This window comes from Podarcis erhardii, assembly GCF_964252035.2.
Source record: "Podarcis erhardii genome assembly, chromosome: 6".
Taxonomy (NCBI): Eukaryota; Metazoa; Chordata; class Lepidosauria; order Squamata; family Lacertidae; genus Podarcis; species Podarcis erhardii.
The window spans coordinates 39,591,134-39,616,060 of NC_138510.1; the positions used below are offsets into that span (position 1 = coordinate 39,591,134).

The 24,927-nt window shown below is 40.8% G+C and overlaps 1 protein-coding gene across 2 annotated transcripts in view; it reads left to right on the forward strand.

Moving 5' to 3' along the window:
* PLXNA2 (plexin A2) overlaps positions 1–24,927 on the forward strand; it is a 418,876-nt gene that overhangs the window by 279,214 nt on the left and 114,735 nt on the right. For both annotated transcript variants that reach the window (XM_081864876.1, XM_081864877.1), the window contains exons 10-12: positions 6,691–6,891; positions 11,070–11,166; positions 16,786–16,985. In XM_081864876.1, coding sequence (XP_081721002.1) covers positions 6,691–6,891; positions 11,070–11,166; positions 16,786–16,985 — 498 coding nt within the window. The remainder of the gene's footprint in view (positions 1–6,690; positions 6,892–11,069; positions 11,167–16,785; positions 16,986–24,927) is intronic.

Genomic DNA, 24,927 nt, shown 5'->3' on the forward strand with positions numbered 1-24,927 from the left:
TGTGATAAAATATGTTTTCAAATACCCCATGATGATCTTCTTGATACGTTCTTTAGAAAACTTGCAACATATTGGCTCAGCTGGCATGTACTTCTAATTCAAATCATGGTTTAATGTCAGTGTCCGAGGGTGTGAGATCCAGAGAGGAGATTGTGGCTGCGGAACTGCAGTGAGCTAAGCCATAGTTTGTCTTAGCATTTCATTCAAAGTCAGGCTCATGGTTTGCCGGAGTCTGGACAACATGCTAAGCCAAACTGTGTCAAAGGATTGCACCCTTCAGAACAAGGGAGTTGCAGTGGGAAGAGGGAATTGATGAAGATTGCTTCAGTCTCTTGTCCACTGGTGGTAGGCTGCTCTGAAACAATAAGACTTTGGTCAGCAGAGGGACACCAATTTCAAAGAATCATAGAATTGTAGAGTTGGAAGGGACCCAAGGGTCATTTAGTTCAACCCCCTACAATGCAGGAAACTTTTGTCCAACAAGGGGCTCAAACCCACACCCCTGAGATTAAGAGTCTGATGTTCTACCGACTGAGCTATCCCAGGACTTGATACAACTCTACTTATTTTCTAACTGGATAATATGCTAGTATCCTTTTGGAACAGATGCCCAACTTTCATACAAAGTCCAGTGATGTATGTTATTTGTTTGCATCCCCCTTCAGACAGCACATCACATCAACTTTTAAAGTATTATCATCTGTTGCCAATGAAAAGGATAATGATTCATGTGGCCAAGCATTTTATTTTAACTGGAAAGTCAAAAAGGGGAATAGAGCAGATGGTCTCTCATGGCATGCAGAATTCTCTCTCTCTCTCTCTCTCTCTTTCTTTCTTTCTTTCTTTCTTTCTATTAACACCCTGGCACATCAGTTCTGTTTACCTAAGCCCTTGCATAACATACATGTGTGAATTCGGCAACCTTAAAACAAATCGCCATAAAGCAAAAAAAAGAAGAAGAACCCAATATGCAGCAAGCCATCGCAGAGCACTATAGAAACACTCAAGAGTGCTCTCCGTAATATATGTCTCTCCTAAGGAAACCCAGTGCTATGCACAAGCCCCTACAGGTTCTGTGACTTCATTCACTCATCTGACAAATTCAGTAAAAATGGCCAGTAGCAATGCAGTACTCACAAGTACCCTGTGCAGTTGGTGATGTTGCATCCTGTAGCATATCCTTCCACATCTTGGATGCCTTTATTAATGCAATCACTGAAGCTGTCAAACAGGAGAAAGGTCCTACAGTTACTCTCTTCTCCCTGGAGTGGAGCATACATGCTGTCTGAATCTTTACTTTCACTATAGTTCCGATGTGACATTTTTCGCCCAATGAAACCTTTGCTACGAGAAAAACTCCATTATAGCCTCCTTGTATGTAACAATAATAGAAATCCTTTTTGCCAGCAGCATTTCCAACCCTACAGTCAACAGATTTGGTTTGAGGGTGAAAAGGAAAGGGAACTGTCACACACTTTGCCATAGGAAAAAGCTGTTTTTTCCAGCACGCTTCAGATCTATTAAAAGACTAATCCTGGAGAATAGTGGGCCATATAACAGAGTTTTTTTTCAAGACGTAAACTCTGAGGCTATACAATGACTTGCCTACAGGGTTTTTATATTACAATTGTTGTTATATTTCAACAAAACAGCAGATCATCTTAAATGTCATGTTTTGAATCTTGAAAAGATCAGAATTATACACCTGTAATTTTGGTGCCTATCTCATCTCATGATGTTTTGAGGACTGCAGTCTTAAAAACAAAATGAATGAAATAAAATCAATGCTGGCAGTAGACTAGCACCACCAACAAAAGTGCATGATAGCCGATTAGTACTGAAGTCTGTTTCTGTCTTTCCTTTGTCTTCATCTGTAGTCTTTCGGATAGCATTTTTTATTTTTATTTTGAAATGTGTCAATTTCAAGAATCCCTCACTGTTCCACTTTTCTGGTACGTAGGTCCTGCTTTTGTAGTACAATTATAATTTGAACTCTTATCAGCAAAGCAGAAAAGACAACAGTGTCACCGGAAACTAGAGAATACAGCAACATTGACAGCCACACCACAGTGTCTTTGGTCACCGTGTCACAATATCACATTGTCATGATACTTAAAATGCTTCCACTGACTACTGCGAAGACGACTGTGGAGCAGTCACCAACCAATGGAGACAAAATTGCAATCTGGGCCCGGGAGGTGGAGAATTCAAACATGGTCATCATCAGGCATGTAATACAAGGAGAGCCTGGGCCTATCTTCAAAAGTGGTGGTTGGTTATGAGGCTCATACAGACATTACCACCAAGAGTGACTCCCTCATGAAGAACCAGTTTTTAGTATGTGCAGCTAGGATGGAACTTTACAGTTGACAGGATATCTGGGGAAGTAAGATGGATAGTTAGGATGTGAATTTAGTCACAAGTAGTGGACAGCGGGGTCAGGTGTTGCTGCTCATCTGAACTCCAGTCAGGATAGGGTAGGATCGTCAGCATGGTGCAAATGCACCACAGGAGCTAGTCTGGTGCTCCTGCTGGTGTGTTTGCACCATGACTTCATCACCCTCTCCATATGCCTCCCAGTAAACGGCAGTAACATAACCAACCAGGGCTCAGAAGAGCAGTGCTCCCCCACCATGCCATCCACTAATGTAAGTCACATAGCTTCTGTCTGCTTTCGACATTATTAAAGTGTTGCAACCAAAATAATTTTTTAAAAAGCAAATGGTTGTATATTTGTTACTGTTACCAGTATCGCATGTGAGGTTTGATCACGTATATTGAAAATTGCTTTGCATGTGTTCCCTACCATGGTTACTGATTTGTATAAAATGGGTACCAAGAAGCCCCATGAAACTATTTTCCTTAAGATATAAAATAAGGGCTATATTTACGGAGCGTCTCTTAGTCTGCTGCATGAGTTAATGTTTACTTACTTACTAGATGCTGCTTTGGTTCTGTTAGCTGTGCAAACAACATTATAGTGACACCTCATGACAAAGTAGAGGCACTGAATATTTGTGAAATGAGGAGAAGGCCTCCAAGAGAGGCTTTAATAAAAATTTAATAAAAAACACTAATAAAAATCCACAAATAACTTGATTGTGTCAACTGATCCTTAGTTTACATGTGTCTAAAATTATTTTAATCCTTTGACTTCCTTAAGAATATCTCTATTTGTAATGGTGAGCAGTGAGCATGATTTCAGCAGTACCCAAGGAAAGGTAAATGGTAGATCCGGGTCTGTTGTACTACTCCACCTGTATAAGATGAGCTTCTTCAGAAGCATGGCTGAGGGAACTCAGCATAGATGCTTTGAGCCATAAACATTTTCTTTCAGTTCATAAAGTCACTGCCTTGAAAGTAAGGTCATTTCCCCCCTGGCGACAACGTGGTTCCCCCCCCCCCCACTGGATTTGGAAATTATTTCTTACTACTAATCTGCCCAAAATCCCTTTTGAAAAAAAACAAAATAAAATATATACCAGAGGTCCTATAAAAAGTTTATGAAGCAGCAGGACAAAGCTTCTGGCTTTCCCAAAGAGGAAAGCATCTGTTTCCCGTTTATCCACACCTGAGCTAGTCAAAAAGTTGGAATCTTTAGTAAACGAGGTCACGAGAACACAGACACATGCTTTATACTGAATCAGCCACTGCTCCATATAGTTGAATATTATCTGCACTGACCTGCCCTCAGCTTTCTGGGATTTCAGACAGCAGATGTATCCAGCCCTACCTGGAGATGCTGGGAATTGAGCCTGCAAAAGATATATGAAGAAGCATCTCCACCCCCATCGTTCAGCCCGGACACTGAGTGAGGTCCAGCTCCAAGGGCCTTCTGGCGGTTCCCTCACTGCGAGAAGTGATGCTACAGGGAACCAGGCAGAGGGCCTTATCAGCGGTGGCGCCTGTGGAACGCCCTCTCATCAGATGTCAAGGAAATAAACAACTATTTGACTTTTAGAAGACATCTGAAGGCAGCCCTGTTTAGGGAAGTTTTTAATGTTTGATATTTTATCGCTTTAAAGTATGGAGCTAGTGTGAACACATAATGGCACTAGTGAAAATTGATGTGGAATGGCCAAAAGAGGACAGAGTCAAGGGTGAGACATGGACAGCACAGGAAGAAGAAACACACTTATGCTGTTTCCTGTGTCTTGTGACCCCTTTTTTTACAAGCCATGCAAAATGTGAGTGGAGAGATTTCTCTCCTTCTCCGTGGTTGAGCTCAAACTCCTTAATGTTTAATTTTTTAAAAAAAAAGTTTCTTAATGGAAAAAGATTGTGACACCAGGAAACAGAGTATTACATAAATGGTTATGTTGGAAGCCCAAATTTTCCATTTCATAATTAGCAAATATAAGTGTTGTCATTTGCTGTTAACAAATCATGCTTCAGGGCACAGTATGTAACTAGATGAGTGATTTATTTTGAAAGTTGTGAGTGCTATGAATTATATATTTTAGCTTTCTTGTTTGTGAAGCCAGACAAATGAAACAAATTATTACAAATCAGAAAGGAAGTTCTCAAAGCAGATTAATATGCTAAGCCAACATATTTGTCAAAAGTTTATATTTGTCAGTTTGAAAAGCCCTACTTGTTTGAGCCCTAAATAGAAAAAAATCCTTATTTGAAAAAGACCCTTTGAAACTGTTTTCCTGATTTCTTTTCTAGGGGCAGTGATTTTTAGAGCAGCTCCAATTTGGTTGAGAAAGCAAATGGGGAGTTTTGACTTGTCAGTTGCTCATAATTTTTATTCACTAAATCATATTCCAGGAGCGGTATTCCTTCCTAGCTATCTGATTGATAAGTTGTCTGTCTAAATCAGAGATGTTTTCTTTGTTGACAGGCTGGTTTGTTTATTCCCGTGCTTAATAAGAAGTTGTTCTAGGGCATCAAGAGAGATTGCCCCAGAAGAGTTTGGGCTTAAATTCACAAGACCATTAAAAAAAGGATAGATGTGGGTGGTTGCTATAGACAAATTTGTTCTTCACAAGGAAAAAAGTGATATTTCTTAATATGAGTTGTATGAGGGGACAGAGCTTGTTACCTTGTTATAGGTTTCTCAAAAGCATCTAGCTGACCTCTGTTTAAAACAGGGTGCTGTACTAAATGCCCTCAGGAATCTCCTAAGACCTTCATCAGCCCTCATCCATGCCCTCCTCGAGCGCTCTTAATTTAGTCGGAATGTGTCTTTGAACACCTCTTGCTTTTCTGGAAGAAAGATGCATATATGGTTGTCTGTTTGCGTGTATAACCTTTGTTTTTTTCATAGCTAGACTGTGGCTGACTATACAAAGTAGGAGACACACCCATTGCTGTGTCTGCTTTTTGCCCCTGGCCTTGTCCACTACTGGGATGAGAGCGCCAGAAGGTTACCTATGAGGGATTGTGGCCTTTCGGCTGATCAAAGATTCCCTGCTGCTGTCATATAGGTAAAAATGTAAGAGCCCTTCAGGATCAGGTCAAAGATTCATCTCAGCTAGAAGAACCCTGATCCCAGCAAGATTTAGTTATTTCCTTTTTGTGCATTTCAAAATGAATACCCTTCATTCTAAGTACCTGAGAAACTGTGGCTATTAACTTTATTTATATATTTGATTTTACCGAACAAAAGAACCCTGGGTTTCCTTTACATTTCAGTTGCTAGAAAGCAAAGGCTGGCAAAAATATTACAAAGGAAAAGTATGAAAATAATCCAGAGTTTTTAGCTGAAATGGATGTTTTCATTTTTAAAAATGCCTTCTATCTCTCTTGGGTTTTTTGTTTTTTTAAGGTAATTCTTCCACCTGCTCCAGTTACAATTACAGCTGAGCCAAAATGCCTCTCCCGAAGCCTTTGTTTGCTACACTATTGGGAGCAGGATTTTGGCATTGCATGGCTGGGAGAGTGGCATGAAAGAGGGTGAAGTGAATTTATCACTGGCTGCAGTGGTGACACCAAGAGTCCCGATAGCTGCCATTTTACCCCTGCAGGCCCTGAAAAGACTAGATGACTAGCAAAATGACTAGATGAAGATACTTTGGGATCAGAATAAAGTCCGTGCTTCCTGCTCTCACTTTCTCTGTGGTCTACTGGACAGGCCTTTGCCTGTACTGCTAAGCCCACAAAAGACATGGCAGTGAAAAACATTTTTGTGAACTGTCTTCCCTCCCACCACCTCCCCTCAGAATCCTTGAATTTAAAGTCAAAGTTTTAAGCTTAACCCTTGTTGCAACCATTTTTCAGCTCAAAGGCTACATTTCTTTCTGGGAAACCTTCCAGGGTTCAATGCCCATGGTGAATGGGGATGGAGGTGAAAATAGGCAGAACAACAAAAGTGAATTCTACCATTGTATAGTAGGCTGGTTTCTTCAAACTCACACATCTCCCTCTATCACCCATCTAGGCCAGCAAGACATTCAAGCTATGTTCCAACCAGGCAAAAACAGAAGGGTGTAAAGCAAGGCTGGTGAGGGGGTGGCCTAGAGAGAGCCACATTTGTCCCCTCCACCTGAGGTTCCTCATCCCTTATTTATGTTTTGTCTCTACAACAGATTTCTGCAAAATAGCCGAACCATAATTGTATCTGCATTTACATTATTGATATGCAATTCCCCAGAGTCCACGTGTGTCTTCAGGAAACAACTGTATTCAGAGTACCTTGTGCCCGCAGTTGCCTAATACATTGCTGTTTTCAAATATGTTTTCCAGGATTGCCCACAACTGTTCCGTACAGAAGAGATTTTGATCCCTGTTGGTGAAGTGAAGCCCATCACCCTGAAGGCTAGAAATTTACCTCAGCCTCAGTCCGGCCAGCGTGGCTATGAGTGTGTCCTCAACATCCAAGGGGTAGTCTATCGGGTGCCTGCTCTGCGCTTCAACAGTTCAAGTGTCCAGTGCCAGAATAGTTCTGTAAGTTGATGGGGGATGAGGAATAATAAAAAAAGGAATAGCTGGAATAGAAAAGGTTGTGCATAAAAGGAGTTGGGGATTTGTTTATTTGCAATATTTCTAGATTCCCTTTCAAAAAAAACCAGTACAAAGTGGCTTTATAGAATTTTTTTTAAGATGGGAAGTAGAATATAAAATCAAAAGAGTAGAAGGTAGTAGTTTAAAACTACATAAAAGCAACAGCAAAAATGTCCAACTAATTCCCAATTGCCTGGGAGAACTAAAAAGTCTCCCTCTGCTAGGGGAGCACTGAAAACTAGGTTTCTACAGGCTTCCTACCCTAGCATTTAGCTCCTGAGTTATATGGTATTACAGGATTTGGCTTCTAGCACACAGTGACCCTTCAGTGATCTTATTAGTCTGAGTTGCTTTAATTGAATAAATGAGTGATACTTACCATCCCATCACTTGGCTGTTTAACTCATGATCCCTGTAGCTTGCTGAGCTGCTTCCGCACACTAGGCATAGGTGCCAACTCCCTGGGGCTCTGGGTGCCCGAGCACCCACAAAATTCCCCATGAACGGCCCAGGCACCCACAAATTTTGGTGCCAGGGACATGCACACTGGATGGCACCCACGGCCCCAGGCACCCATGGTCGTGGGGCCAAGCTGGCACTCCTTTCACTAGGTTATTCTGAATTTATATGTTGATAAATCTGACATAAAACACATATGCATATACTGAGGCTGTGTCCTCAGTTTCAACAATCAGTAAACTATATGAAGAAACTTCATAGATTACCTCAGAATAGTGCTGTTAATGTTTAATGCATTACTGTATTTTAATATTTTGTTGGAAGCTGCCCAGAGTGACTGGGGAAGCCCAGCCAGATGGGCGGGGTATAAATAATAAATTATTATATTATTATTATTATTATTATTATTATTATTCATTCACTAGGAAAACTCACCCCCAAGACTTTTGCATCCTTGCCACTGCCCTCTTGAAAGGGTCTGGGGTACAGATATAGTTCAGGTTTTGTATCTAGGTCTGCTGTAATAGTAAAAACCTGTTATTTGGAAGGAATTCTCTTTTCTTTCTTTTTTAGCCTGACAATTAGACAAATATTTAGAAACTAAGAGATCTCCCGGGAGTGCTTATACAAAGCACCATGCGTGGAGCATTTACCGCTTCCATCCATTCATCATGACTGCCCATTCCTTAATGCCACAGCAGGCTGTTACACAGCACAATGCTAGCCTTTCTGTCCAATCCCTTTGAATAGAGCACACTTAGAATCTCTTTTGGAAATGAGAAATTTCTTTTATGGTGCTTGATAACTGCAGGAATATCTTGCTCACGTATGTTTACTCATGTTCAAGGTACTGAAGAGGCTGCCACCCTAGAAGGCAAAGCTACAAATGAGGCAAAGCTACAAATGAGGAAAATGTAGATGGTAGAATAAAAGGCATTGGGAAGCACTATTCTGGGAGATGAAACAAAAGAACCAGGGGTTAAGCTAATCCTGAATTCCAGACGGGAATGTGCTACAGGCAAGTGAGGTGTCTAATTAGAATCCTGGCCCCAGAGAAGATCTTTTATCTGTCAGCTTCCCCGTCTGTGACTGTGGGGGGTCAGGAAAGGGGGAGCTGGGGCGGGGATGTGACAAAGGTGTTAAGGCAAAGCTAATTCACACAGGAGAGATAAAGAGAATTGCAGGCCTCTTATCAGGGAGCTGTCAAATTCCAAGCTGCAGTAGCTTGATAGAATGTGTAATACTGGAAAGCTGCCTGTTGCTGGGAGAAGAGAAAGAAGGAACTGGGATGAGGAGAGGGAAGGAAGATAAAACAGCCTCCCTTAAATAAGCATAGTCAAGGAGGTGGCTGCAATGCTTCTTGCTGCGAAACGGGAGTTCTTTGTCCCACAGGAGTGTCCAAGCTGACAAGAATAATGTTGGAATCAATCACACCAGTCAGGGCAATTAGCCTTTATTGCATTCCCAAGCCCCGTAAAAACTGCCATCACTGTGGCCAGAAAAACAACTTTGCAGCCTTCAGAAGCAAACAAACAGACAAACAAACAAACAAACGTGGGACTAATCCTTTATATTGTGCTCAAATCCCACTCACATATACGATTTCTACAAATGCTATGTATTTCCTATATTCCTTTCAGGTAAGGAAAATGAAAGCTTATAGAACATTACATGGGATGAGCAGGCTCACATCTTTTTCACTGCAGCTAGTAGTAGGTACCTGTGCTATGAAATTGTACAGAACTACTATTCCCTCAAGTTAAAAGGGAGTAGGCTTTGTGGCACCTACAGTAGCAAGCTGGATGGCTGTGTCTCACTTGCCTGCTTAGAATGCCACTTTAATTGCAGAGGCAGTCAGATCTGTGTGCTAAGACTGGACTCTTGTAGTGCTCTCTGGGAGTCACAAAGAACAGGAGAGGGGAGGAAAAGTCTACTTACACACTTACTGTTCATACTTTTTGACTTCTGCCATGGATGGTACTGCTGCTTTTTCCCGACCTGGGGCTCCTTTTCCCTGTGGCATTTTTGGCCCTAACTGTGCAGTTCAAAAGTACCGTGTCTGTAAAATCAAAGAGCACTTGCTTCATTGTGCACATATTACAAAATGCACAGCTTTTTCTAGATAATGAGTCTAACTTTCTCATTAAAAAATGTAATTTGAGGCATAGACCTTTTTTGAAAGGGGAAGGGGAGGACAGGCTAGCTGAATTATAGATTTTGTTCTTCCACACAGGCAACCTCTAGAGGCATTGGACAGCCCCAATCCTAGTCCTCTATCGGTTAGGCATGAGAATTCCAGCTCTTGAAAGCCAATACTTTTCTTGAAAAATGGGGCCCGCAACATTATAGGGTTGCCATATGTCTGGAGTTTCCCAGACATACACAAATACTGCAGTCAAAAGCATTGTCTGGGCGGAAATTGGGGAAATGTCCGGGAAAATCCTGATGTCTGCCAACCCATGTCAGCAGTGTCATTTTTCCTTTAAAAATAGCTCAAAAAAATAAAAAAAAATAAAGCTCAACAACTTTTGTGTTCAGATTTTCATTTTTTGAAATATGGCAACCCTACACAACAAATTTTGCAGCATGGAATGCTCTTGGCCAGAGCTCCAGCCAGCTAGCCATCCCGTCTTTTATGATGCTCCATTGCAATCCTCCTCTCATCAGATTTCCTTCCTACCTCCTCCAACAGGCACTCAGCATTTTATGGATTCTGAGCATGGTTGGTTTTCATTGGGCTGTTTTGTTTTGTTTTTGTGACACCTTAAGGTTTCCCCCCAAAGTTTTTTCATTCTTTTCTTCTGCAAACCTCAGGATTTTCCTGAGCCTGCTGATAACTTTCCTCTACTTCATGGATAGTGCCACTTAAATACATAAGGATCAGCATTCAGAAAATGAGTTTGCTATTAGTATTGTTGTAAACTGTGGTGATGGGTTGAAATTCAGCCCAGTTTTGCTTTTTGGTACAGAAAGATGGAAAGATTGGTTTTCAGAATTTAGAATAGAGAGTTTTTAAGGGTGAAAGGTGAAAGCGGTGATGTTTTGAAGCAGAGCTGGTGATAACAAGCATTTGAGTGATTATCTAACAGTATATACGGTGGTGGTAGTTGAAGAAGAGAGAAGACTGTAGTTCATATCAACCCAGCAAGCTTTGAGCCACTGACCTTTGGATGAAAACTTTTCCTAAAACTATGGTCATATGTATTTTCCTTTGTACTGCCTAAAGCATCGCTATGCCAATGCCAATTAGAATATATTTTCCAAGTAAGTTCCATAAAATACTCTGGCATGTTTGCATATAGTAGAGCCTAATGTGGCCTCCTATAGGAGTGTAGGATTTTCTTTTTCATTTCATTAATTCTTGGTGATGGGGCTTTATTGGCAAACCAAGGGCTGAGTGGTGAGAACAGTCTGCATGAATTGGATAATTAATCTATTACCTCTCTCCGGGCCCATCAGCTGATTTAATTATGCCTCTATGGCAAGCAGAAGTGTCTCCCCATGCAGATAATGGAAATATATGTTGCAATTCAACTCCTGCCACCCATTCCTAAGTCATGTATTGTCAAAAATCTCTAAACAATATTTGTCCATTCTAATGGCTCTTCCTTTTATTTTCACACAAAGCCTTCATATATGTATTTCATTTCTTTGTTCCTTAGTATCTCTATGATGGAATGGACATAAGTAACTTAGCAGTAGATTTTGCTGTGGTTTGGAATGGAAACTTCATTATTGACAACCCAGAGGATTTGAAAGGTAAATAATATATTCTTAGTTTATTTTGATATATTTTCATTTTCATTAATATGTATTGTGGGAATTTTTGAAATATTATTTTCATCCAATTCAGATCATTTGATGCTTTAAAATTAATCCTGTTTCGCTAGAGCAATATGGTTATATTTGCCATTTCTTAAACTCTGGAAGACCAGACTCTTGACAAAGGGGGTGGGTGTGCAAGATCATATATATATATATATGCAGTATTATAATTCTCTTATCCTTAGACCTCTCCAAGGATGACTGTAAATTTGCTGCAGGAAATTTTTATGTCATTGCTTGAAACAATCCAAATGGGATGAGTGTGTGCCACATTTCAGTGGTGAGAGGGAAAATAGATTAAGAACTACACAGACTTTATGTAAATATATATTTCAGATAATTTATAGGAAACAATTTTCTGCTGTTCAAAGCTGTATATGATATTACACCCTAAACTACAAATATTTTTTTAAAAAACACCAAAAATACATAAAGCCGCCAAGGCTCATACTGCAAATGTTATCCATACTGTTAGAATTCTAAAAAAACCAAAAAGGCTTTTGTTACTGCCCCAGTGACAATAGGCAAGTCATCCTATGAATTCCCCATGTTCCACAGGGTCGCTATTTTCAGGTGGGAGTCAATCACATACCTGCAGTTGGAGGTTGCCCAATTAAAGATGATTTGATGCTCTTACAGAACAAATTAACCTCCCCACACACCAGAAAAAATGGAAAGTGCACTGGAAAGTATGGAATAACCCTTGCTTGTTGCAATGTCGTCTAGCCTTCCTGCAAACTGTGCAAATCAGGATGAATTCTCGATAAGCAGGTTGTCTGAGAGTAACCAAGGAAAATCTATTCCATGTCCTAAGTGCAAGGCAGGGCCTCTCCGGCTGCTTTCAGGGAACAAGGAGGAACTTGATTATGAAGGGTATCAGGATTATCATTTAAGCCCAAACTGGCATAAACATAACTGAGATGGAAATGTGCAGCTGCCTTAAGATTCCTTTTACATTATTTCTTCTTAAAGGCTTGGAGGGGGGGGGGAGGCGTGAATCTGGCATTAACAGTCTGAAAAAATGAATCTCTCAGCCTGCCATAGAACATAAGTTGAGCTCTAAGCTCAATCCTCTAGACATCTGGATGTAAGCGGGTTATAAGGCTTTACAATCAGTGTTGGAGAGGTCTGAGGGTAATAGGCTTACAAGGTTGTATGCTTGTTTTTTGCAATACCATGTTGCCATCTATTGCCCTATATGCACTATTTATGACCTACCTGTTGGGTTAAATGAGATTTGCCAGCCTCTATGACTCACTTGAGGTGTGACATCCTTAACCTCCTATGGCTCTGATTCTAACTCTCACAGAATCCCTTCTGCTTAATGTTGACGTTATAAAGGTGTCAGGCTGGAGACAAATAGTTGCTGTTTTCTGAAGCGTTGAGGGTTGTTAGAAGAAGGTATCACTGCTCATGATGTCCACGTTTTGCAGGAATCTATTCATAGGAGATTTGGTTTATAATGCCTTCAGAATTTATCAACTGGAAGGCATTGGGAACTACAACTCCTGTGTACTCTGGAGGGAAAGAGTGTCCTAGTCCAGGGTTTCCGAAACTTGGGTCTCCAGCTGTTTTTGGACTACAATTCCCATCATCCCTGACCACAAGTCCTGCTAGCTTGGGATAATGGGAGTTGTAGTCCAAAAACAGTTGGAGAACCAACTGGCAGAAAATCTATTACAAGCCAAGCCCGGACTTTGCAGAACATTTGGGCTCAGTTGATAGTCAAACCAGGATTTCTGACATGGGGAAGTTTACTGCTTCAGTTATGAAGCCCTGGTTCAGATGGCATGCTAAACCAAACCAAACATTGCTTAGCACAGTGCAGCAGCAAAAAGATCCAGGGAAGATCAAAGGAGCAACGTGCTAACTCCAAGGTATGAATCAAACTAGTGATTCACAGCACTTTCTAGTGACAGATGAACTCACAAGAAAAGTACTTGCCCCCCCCTTTAAAATTGACATAAGTTTCTATTAGGATATGGGTTTTTTTTTATTATGGTACAGTCGTACCTTGGTTTTTGAACAGTTTCGTTCACAAACAACTTGGAACTCAAACATCGCAAACCCGGAAGTAGCTGTTCCGGTTTGTGAACTTTGCCTTGGAATTCGAATGTCCAGTGCGACTTCCAATTGGCTGCAGGATGCTCCTGCAGCCAATCGAAAGTCACGCCTTAGTTTCTGAATGTTTCGGAAGTCGAACGAACTTCCGGAATGCATTCTGTTCAAAAACCAAGGTACAACTTCACACACACACACACACACACACACACACAAACACAATATTTCAGGCATGAGATCCCCATTGTGGAAAGAAGAAGACTTGATATAATTGACCCATCACATCTTCAGATCCTGAACCAATCCATATTTGAAAGACTTTAAGACTTCTAAACATGGGTTAGCAATTGGATTGACCCATTCAGAACATAATTATATGTGACTCAAGATGATTGAAAGGAGTCAGCTAAATTGGTCTAGGATGGCAGCCTTAGTTGGTTGACTCTGCACATTAAAGAAGGAAGGATGCTTAATGGTAACTGCTGCTACAGGTGACGTGTCTAGAAAAATACACATGATGCCAGGGTCAGTTATTATATGACCCAAACAAGCCCTGTGAAAACAGCAGGCTTGGTCCATGAAATGAATACCTATTAAAGAATCTGGTTTTTACAGCAGCAAGGACATCCATTAAATGGGTTCCCATTTGTTCCCCTCTGAGCTATATTTTGCTTTCAAATGCTTTTGAAGTTTACTGTGGAACCTGATATATTGTGAGTCTTGCCAGGCTCCCTGGGAATGGAGACATTGTTTTCAATGAAGTCTTTCTTGGTTGAAATCAGTGGAGGAAACTAAACAAAGAGGTTTTGAAGGCTGTCGTCCAAATCAAGCATGGAAGAAATAGTATCTAAGAACATCTGCAGAAAGGTTCAACAGGAAGGAGAAGGGTTTATATGTCCCCATTGTCCAAACTCTTGTATGCAAGTACAAATCTTGCTTGACCTTGCCCAAAGTACTTCAGTTATGCTTTCGGTTTCATGCTGGCTAGCACTATTTACTAATATCTGGAGATATTAGTATCTGGAGCCACTAAATCAAAAAAGGAGGAGGAGTTTACTCAGCAATCTTTTCAAAAGTGATCTTGATCCACAGTTTGTATGTCCTTAGTCTAGCAAACCTTAACAATCTGAGATATAAGATATTGCTCTGAATGTTTGGGGGAGGGGGAGCCAAATACTCTTCAGATGCGTGAGAATATTGTATATGGAGCATGGATATCCAAATTAAATTGTTTTGTAAAAGGTTGGGAGATAGAGAGTAAAATCAGTAATATGAATGCCCATCTTTAAACAGAGGTTTAGTATCGTAACTAAAACCTACTAATCCTGAAAATCAGAGTCATGAGTAAAGTTTGACTGATCCCTCAATTCAGATTGCAAGTATCAAAGCTGCATTCATGTTAGTGGTTTGCCTCTAACTATATCTGGACACACTATCACTATTAGGTTTGCACTTTACCAGTAGTTGGTTTGGTATTAAATTACTGCTGGAATATCCAAGTATCAGGGGAACCAACAGTAAAGGATCAGCGTAAACTATTCTTAAGCATAGAACAATATGCTTGTCTACCTAGGCAAAAATAGTTGCACTGGTGATCATTTTCAAAGTCAGGATGCTTCATTCTCCCTTGCTCAAACAAGAGAATATGAGGCCAAAGCAGCAAATAGAAACAACTGTGACTTCACACACACACACATACACACACACACACACACACACACACACACACAGAAGTTGTAGTTTGGACAGTGTGAAAGTGATTAAGATATTTGGAGAAGTAGGTGATAATGGACCTGCTCCTTTTACAAAGCAAATTTACCTAATAGCTTTAATTTTATTATCAAAACATTCTCTCATTTCTGCCATATGACTTCTGTGCTATGAATTCTTTCCTTTTAAGGATTATGTATGCATACATTTAAAAAAATCGCAAGTATTCTGGCATATTAACTACTAATATGTTCATAGTCCAAAAAAGTTTATAAATTTATGCTATAATGAATTGTTCGTCTTTAAGGTGTCACGTCTCTTAGCTGTTTTTGCTGCAACAGGCTAAAATATCTACCCCTCTGACAATTGTTTTATGTTTAAAGTAGAGGTGGGTAGCCTGTGGCGCTGAGAAGATGGCAAGCAGAAAGAAAATGGGAGGGAGGCACAAAGATAAAGCGAAGGGTATGCCCTGTCCTCTTCTGGTCTCACTTCCATCCACCACTCGTCCTGGCCCTTTCCACCACTGGCAGATACCCCCTGAAAAAATGTGGTACTTGACACACACACAAAAAGGTTCACCCCTCCTGCCCTTGTTTAAAGAGTAGGAATTGTGGTGGAGGTTTTTTTTGTTATTATGAGAACCCAGAGATATGTTGAGATATGGACAGGGACTAAAGCAGCTGGTTGTAAGCTCTTACCTTCACTTTGACCAGGGTTCAGTGCCTACCCAGCCAAATAAGCTCCTGGCAGAGATGGCTTCAGTTTCATAGCTTGGTTGCATTTTGCCAGCCCCCGAGTACTTTAGTACCCAGAAAATACATTTTGTAGTACAGGGATGGAAAACCTCTACTACTAAGCCTCAAAATGTTGATGAACGCACCTTACATTCAGGCTGTACTGTTCCGAAAGTCTCCATTGGTCTGAACTACACATTCAAGCCATGCAACTTCTCTTCAGGTATTCAGTCTGCATGCACGAGAGCAAAAAGTGTGTTGGGGGCTGGGCAGCCCCACCTCAGGGTCTGAACATGATTAGAAGACTCCTCACAATTGGGAATCCTGAAAATGTAGGTTTCCGGATCACAGAAAGGCTTCTAAGCACATTCAGCTAAACACACTTACAAGCCCTTTTCCAATCTTTTGTCTAAAGTTAGCAGTGAAGGGAGTTTGGAATGATACATAACTCTCTGCCCTCTCATGCTCAGACCAGATACCTGAAGATAGCTGAAGAATTCAATCTGGACAAGTCTTTATTCGTTCATTTATTCCAGTTTTCTTCCATCATTGGCATTCGTGCTAGTTTAACAAAATCTCATAAAAACTTCCATATAATAAAAACATAAAACATATAAAATCAGAGAGCATGCCATTATGCATAAATGGCAACAATAAAAGGACCAATTTAAACATTAACAGTTGACAGAGTAACCCAACACACATCCACAAAAAAAGCAGTGTGAGTAAACAGGACAGGCTTTGCTTGATGCCTTTACGATTCCTGCAAAAGGGCCAGGCAGGTTTCCTTTGGAAAGGGGTTGCAAAGTCAGGGCACAACCACAGAAAAGGCCCTGTTTTCAGTAGTCACCCATCTAACATTGGCAGATGAGGGTACCCAGTAAAAGGCCTAAGATGGCCATTTCACCTGATGGGCAGATTTGTATCTGGGTCAGTACAAGCATCAGTTCACACCTTCCAGCAATGTGAGCAGGTGTATCTCCTTTGATCTGTCAGGTGTGGGCTGTCTCCCACTCTCTGCTCATGCTCCCAATCTCTGTCTCCACAGTTCACCTGTACAAATGTGCAGCCCAGCGGGAAAGTTGTGGGTTGTGCCTGAAAGCAGATCAGAAATTTGAGTGTGGCTGGTGCACTGGAGAAGGGAGGTGTACTCTGCGTCAGCACTGCCCCTCTCCTATTGGTGGATGGGGAAGGTGGCTCGACTGGTCAAGCAGGAATGTCAAATGCTCCAACCCACGAATCACTGAGGTAAAGATATTTAAATCAATTGGTTTTCTTCCTATTCCATTCACTTCTTTGCTTGTTTACTTGATTTATCTTTCTATTTTTAAGCCAACCCCCCCTTTTTTTTTGTATATTACAACTACCTTAATATGCATGTTTCAATAATGATCAGGAAGAGGCTTTTTCAGTGGTGACACCCTGGCTCTGAAATGCCCTTTCCAGAGACACTTACCTGATGCCTCGTTTCATATCCTTTCAGCACAGGGCAAAGACCTTTTAATTCTGTCAGGTCTTTCCATCTATTTTATTGCCAGTTTAAAATGCTTTATCTCTACCATGGAATTTTAGGCTGATGTTACATTTTCATGGATTTTTAAAAATCCATTTCCTGTATTTGATGATTAGCCATGCGGAGATACTTTTAAACTAAGGGAAGTAAACACCCAAAATAAGTAAATGAATAAGCTCTACAGAAAAGAGACCCATTTGTCTGCTTTTTCTCCGCCTGCCTGATCAGTGTGTCTCCTCCTCCCACCACCACTTAGCAAGTGATGATCTGGGGACTCCACAGAGGGCATATTGATCCCCCCCTCCTCCATCCCCCCCCCAAAACTTGGCAGAACCACCACTTAATTCCACTGTTTCACTTCCATACACTTAGGAATTACCTGTTCCTGGTTCCACCTGGTTTGTCCCAATATAACATGTTCTCCTTGTTACATAAAAGTGGAAAATAAAGTGGTATGTGATTTCCTATTAAATTAATTGTGCAGCATCTGTGCTTCATGGCCAACATGCACTTTTACTGGCCTTGATCACCTACTCTCGGTTGTCAGGCTCAGACATCAGTATGAGGGTGTCCTCCCTGCCCTTCGGCAGGCACACTAATTAAAACAAGGAAGTAATTAGTCCGTAATTGATTTCTCTGGATTGCAGGCCAGTGCAGGGGGCAATAGTCTTATGAAAACTTTGTTCTCTCTGATGCTGTCATTGGTAGAAACTGACAATGTTTAGCAGTAGCTTTCAGTAGTGAAACTACAGACTGAGATAATCACTGGTCCTCTGCTTGTTGATTCCAGACACTGAGCTTCCTTTATTCATTACCTTGATATTTATACCAATGCTACTTCAAAATTTCAGAATTGTGTAACTTACCAGAGAAAGCCTTAGAGCAGTGCCAGAACTTGTAGCAATAAAAGCATCACCCAGTTAAAGACCATAGTAAAAATAATAATAATAAATTAATTAAAATGCCCTGTCAAATAAGAATTCTTAATGTTCTAGTTAATTCAAATTTGGTGTATAACAGAGGCAGAACAATCTCTACTTAACTTCTGACCAGAGATTATATAGAATTAGTTCAGCCTTGTAAACAGGGCCATAAAAATTACTAGCCTGCAAACAACTTTACTAGCCTGTGGGGGGGCTGATGAAGCAGGCACCGAGAGCTCTGACCCTCCTCTAGCAGATCACTGCATGTTCAGCCTCCCCTTCAAGCCTGCTCACTTGCCTGCATAGAATTACATGTGCTAGCCTGTATTCAGTACCTTGTTTGTGGCTACTAGGCAGATGCTTATGTAGAAGGCTGAGTTTGTTACAGGAAAAGATTTTGGCAGGGACTGCCTTACTGTTGATCTTTGTAAGTCACTCTGGGAGCCTTTTTAGCTAAAGAGCTCTGTAAAAATGCTATAAATAGAGAGCCAGATTCAGTATCAGCCTCATTGCAGAACTGCAGGAGTAGTAACTTGGTTCTTTAGTGTTAATGTTATAACGTCCGGAAGTTTGCCATAGAGAATTTTGCCATAGAGAATTTACTTCACCAGGGATTAAGCTCAGCCAAATTTCAGGGAGAAAATATAATGAAGTCTGGCTTGTTGGTGGCAGTTTTAGAATTTTGCATTGCACTCTAAGGGTGACGTTAGTCCCCCTCCCCTTTCCAAAACATGCTTTAGATTTTTCTCAGATCATAAAACATACTTGGGCAGTTTAGATTTTATTAAATATTCATGCATTTTGGAGGAGGTTTGCTTTTCATTACTTTGGTGAAATCCATTGTGTCTTTTACAGGGTCCTCATTTTAATCAACAGGAAATTATTTAAGGGCAAGTTATGCATATTGTATAGTGCTTTATAGTGGTTCATCTTGCCACAAATGGCAAATGCATCAGGAAGGAAGTAGCTTGAAGAAGCAGAGGCAGAAGGCCAAAACAGATGTGATGTGGGAAATCCTTGTTTATAAAATGCTATGTGTGTTTTAATTCATATATTGATTAACTATGATTCTTACTATTAATACCATTTAATACTTATATAGTATTAATAAAATTAAATATATTAATTGATGTGGAGTGGATCCACCATGAGGAAGGGGGTTAACTGGTAAACCCTAGGTTAGATTTGCTGAAGGCAGTTCAGAAACTTCAGCTGGTTCAGCAGCTAGGTTGCTTATGGGAACAAGATGGTGAGAATATAACACCAATCATGTCCTGACTTCACCGGCTGCCAGTTAGTTTCCAGGCCCAATTCAATTTGCTGGCTTTGATCCTTAAATGGCTCAGGATTGCAATTCCTCAAGGATTGCCTGTCCCCATGTGAACTGACCCAGACCCTGCAATCATCATCTGAGGTCCTTCTTTGTGTGCCTTCTCCATGAGAAGTCCAGAGGGCAACACAAGAATAGGCCTTATCTGCAGTGGCCCCATGTGGAATGTTCTCCCCAGAGAGGCATTGCCTGGGGATTACATATCTTTAGGCGCCAGGCAAATGTATTCCTCTTTTCCTAGGCCTTTGGCTAATTAAACAATCTATGGCCTTTTGATTGCCTGGATGGAGGATATGTGTATAAAAATCTCTGATTTAACACAACTGGGTTTAGTCTGCTGCTCAAACATATGAGTCACATCCATGGCTCCACACATGTTTTGTCCTTTGTCCCATCTGCCTTGTGACCCCCCAGAGAGTTGTCCACAAGAGAAGGCCATCCCGGGGGTAAAAAGGTTCCCCATTCCTGACATAGATAATGATGTCTCCTTGTTTCAAGCATAGAATCATAGACTTGTAGAGTTGGAAGAGACCACAAGGCTCATCTAGTCCAATGCTCTGCCATGCAGGAATCTTTTGCCCAATGTGGAGATCAAACCCACGACCCTGAAATTAAGAATCTACCGACTGAGCTATCCCAGCATCTATGTAATTATCTTTGTAATTATCAACATGGTTATTATGGTAGCCCTTCCTTGTGGCAACACAGTGGCCACATAGTGTGCAGGAACAGATTAGAAGGCAAGCTCTTTCGTGCCAATCTCTTAAAAGCCAATGAAGCGAAAGAGAGAGACTTCAGAGCTGAGGAACTGAGAGTTTATGCAAACCAACAAGACTAATTAAGACGGGGGCTTGCAGCACCATTGTGTTATAAGAAAGATACTGCTCCCTTTCCTATATGGGGTATCCAAGAGCCCATATAGAGTCCTTAAGTAGGTTCTCTATCGGTAGGAAAAAATAACAGAGGCCAAACAGAGAATACTGAGAAGCAAAGCAGCTAGTAAGCATGATCTTTATTAAACTGTTGCAACAAGGTCCCCCACTCCCCCCCCCCATGCAGGGTGGAAGAAGAGGAACCCAGAACAATGGTGTGCAAGGTCTTACATAGACTTTTTGAAATTCCCTTCCCTGTAGCAGAAGACCACCCCCCAAAACATACACACATACATGGGGGGGGGGCAGTCTACAGCAGAAAACCTGTCTGTCAGGATACCTGATAATGGTCAACCATTGCTCAACCTGGGCAGTCTGGCCATTCTTTTGTGATGGTAAATACTTTAGTTCCCAAATCTCTTACATAAATTGATAGTTTGCTCAGCTTAACAGATACTTGGCAGAGTGTATTTGCAAAGGGAGGTGTAATGCCCCTACAGTCCAAAGCCAACTGGAAAGCTTTCCCCATTTCCTTCCTCCTTGCAGAGGAATATTTGAGGTCAGTTTGGGAGAGTCAAAATGGCTTCAGGATTGCTCTCCTGTACTGTTTCAGACACTATACTTATGCACATGTGTTTGCCTTGTACATTTATGAACATTTGTTATATATATATATAGGATTCCTCACCTTAGGATTCCTAGAACAATTGCAAAGAACAATTGGCTGTGGAGTGCTCAGTAAGTACTGCAAGATGTTTCCTTTTCGCTCATTCTGCAGAGCAGTGGCTGAACAAATGGCTGGAATGGCTACTTGAACAGAATATTCTTTTCACCACTTTTCCCACATTCCTCATTAAGCTCCCTTGAATCACTCCTCGCCCTCTTTATGGGTTGTTAGTTAAAAAAAACAACTCCTAGTGCTTCAGTTTATTACTTTTTGACAAGAAATGGTACCTATTTATTCTAAGTAAACGAGTCTCAATTAACTTCACTCAATCATTCCCAAATCCCAACTTGAGTGCTCTTGTGAAAGCACATACTGTTTATATGTCACACAGAGACACCAGTCAACACTCAAAAGCCCTATCAGCTCATTTGTTGAATGAGATCCTGCAACATCTGCAGCAGCCTTGTTTTGGACTACAGCTGCCATCACTCTTAGCCAACATGGCCAAAGGTCAGGGATGATGGGAGTTGTAGTCCAAAACATCTGAAGGGCCCCAGGGTAGGGAAGTTGATCTGTAGTACATATTTTGCCATTGCTTGAGGTGGAGACCGAAGAGGGAATGGTTGCAAAAACTCAAATGTGTACATGGAACTGAGACACACATGCCAAGGATACTAAAATGGCAGGAAGAATAATCTAGGATAATTGAAATAACTGATTTTAAATGAAAATGATACTTTGTGGAGAAAATGAGTATTAGATAGACCAAAATGGGTGTTGGATATAGATCAAATGCATTTTCAGAGAAATACCACACTAAGTCCTGGTATCAATTTTGTTGCTGTTAAGCTTCCTCGGGAGCTCTGGGAGGGGGGGGGAGTGACAAGTAGCAACTGATGACTTAGGACTTCCTGGCTCCTAGTGTTTACTTCAGATGGTTGTTAGTTTCATAAGCAAAGTGGTTCAGTCTTTGTTTCTCTATGTTCTTGTTTGTTTGTTTGTTTGTTTGGCAAATGTATAGCTTTTCAACAGTTGTTTTCAAAGAAGGTTATAATTAAAGAAAAATAAGGTATCAATACAATTATAGCAATAATAAATAGAGTATTAACAGAGGCACAGAGTAGGATAGAAATGTTATATATAAATTGCAATTATGCAAAAACTCAGGCAATTACGTTAATTTACTTTTATGGCTGACTAATACAAGAAGCGTAACCAGTGGGTTTTTTAAATCCATGGCAAAACAAATGGGCAAACATTCACACCATTATGAAGCTCATCCCACTATTAAAATGAATATTGTGTTTGTAAGTGATTATTGAAAAATAGTACTACAGATCTTCCCCTCTACATAATCAGGGACTAAATAAAGCTCCCTGCCCCACCCCCATTGTTGCTCTGAAAGTACAACATGCAAGCATGTGTGAAAATGTATTTAGCTAATTTTGGTATCCCATATTCACTAGGTTTTTGGTGCTTTGTTAGCCACAGCCTTTCATTTTCAATAGTATTTAAGCAAAGCGCAGACATTATGCTGGCTCTTTGCCCAAGACTGAACTTTTCATCTCCTTTCTACAGCCATTAGAAACCAAGCAATGTTCCTCTCTTTCAGCTTGATTCTGTGTGACACTAAGACCCGCCCTTTCTGCCAACCTGATGGGCTTAGTGCATTTTATTTTCATCCCAAAGGGTTTAGTTTCCATTTTTTATTTTTAATCAAAACCTTGAGCCCTTCTATAAATAAACAAACTTGCCTTCTCAGCATTTTAAAGTTGTTCTTCTCACAAAAATCTCTGTGCTGTGTGCAAAGACCTGGGGGGTTGCAAGTCACCAGGAGCAAGAAAAGGGATCGGAGAACAATTTCCCCTTCCAAATGAAACATTCAGACAGATGTAACATTTTCAGAAATCAGAGATTTCACTTCCTTTCCTCAAGCGAACCAGAAGGCAAAAGCAATTCCTTGACTCAACAAAGAAACATCTCACAGCAAATGCTGGCCAAGTTTTTTCTCCAATATCATCCTTGAGTTAAATTTCAAAATCTACAATATCTTTATTGAGACTTTAATTCTCTGGAATTCTTAATCAGACAGGATGTTAATCCAAACAGAGAAAGTGAGGATAGAAAAAGCTGGTTTGATGTTGACTATTCTCAGTTTAGTCATGGTCATAAGACAGAATGTGCAGGCTAATAGTGCAGGCTGTATGTGTCTACTGAGAAACATGCTCCATCAACACTTACCTGAGAGTAAGGCCCATAAGGTTGCATCCAGCAAAGCCATTCCAGAAGTCAAACACCTTCTGTACTTACACCAGAACTTCCTCTTCTTCTTCTGCATATCCCTCACACCACAAACCTTCCCTGAGAGTTCCCACAAACCTCCAGACCAGATCTGTTGGGCGGGTGTGCTTGTGTACGTGCTTGTGGGGTTTACAATGAGTAGAGGTGGGATGCAAAGTTCTGTTGCACATGTGAAAATTGTTCAGTTCTCACAATGACTTGGTTTCAACCTACTGATAGCAATATAACTTGCTACCAAGCAGACATGTATAGGATTGTTTTGTGAATTATACTGGACTCTACTAGGTGTTACGATGATTTCAGATTGCCCATAGGACTGTTGTGGAAGAGAAAAGCATAATGGTTTAGCCTCTGTTGGGGGGGGAGCATAAGACCCCTTAGTTATGAAAGAATGGTATAATTGGTTTGATTGTCTAGGAGGAAATGAACACAACTCATCTTTGTTAACAGGAATTCAAATTAGAGTTAGGAAAATCTTAGGCCACTCCTCTTCATCAACTCTCAATGTCCATGGTAGATAGTAATATGTATCAATGATTTCCATGAGTGAAAAACAGTGAGGCTACTTAAGTTTGAATCAGCCAGTTTGTGCAGCCTATCTATGTGCAGGCATAGATACTTGATGAGTTCATACCATTGAACTAAGAACATACTCCTGAGCACCAGTACGCATGTAGCATTTTGTTTCTTAACCATAGGATTGCAAAATCTCTCCCCACCCTCTGCATTCTGGAGCACTAATTTGAACTCCTAGTCTAACGTCAGTTAAGCGTTACTCCAGCAGTATCATTAGATATGGTTAGAGCTACCCAGGATTCCCATTTAACCCAGGTTCTGAAACCATGCTTTGAAAACCGTTTTGCCCAACCTGGGGCTTGAACCCACAACTCTGAGATGAAGAGTTCCATGCTCTACTGACTGAGCTGTCCAGGAGTGCTGTACCAGCCCTCAAAAAGGTATAGGACTGCAAGTGAACTTTCTGGGAAATAGAGGAAGAGGGTGAAATTTCATCAAAGGAAGATTACTATTATTTCCATGAAGTGCTTCTCAAATGTGGGTCTCCAGCGAATGTTGGACTACAACTCCCATCATCCCTGACCACTGGTGCTGCTAGCCAAGGATGATGGGAGTTTTAGTCCAACAACATACTTGGAGGTCCAAGTTTGAGAAACACTGGAAACAGATCAAGGAGATGTAAGCTTTTTAAAATGGTAATGAGCCAATTGGGAGTGGAGATTAGGGGGATATTTACTTGTTGACATAAAAGAAAAAATCAATAATAGTGTACATGTTAGCATGAAATCTTTTCCATCCACACAGTGCATCGTTGGGATCTATCCTGTGTCCCCCCTGACAGCATAAATCTTCCCCTGCTGCCCGCAGCATCAGTGATTAAATAAATAAAAAATCAGCTTCCTTATGAACAAGCAGTGCTCTGATCTCCTATTCATTTATTTGCAGGCCTCATTAATATAACATCACTGCAACAAACAGCTAACGGGCGTTGTGCAGGGAGGAGTGTCAGGCTGAATAATGGAGTTGCTCTGCTGAGATAACAATTAGGTTTGGAATGTACTATCAGCT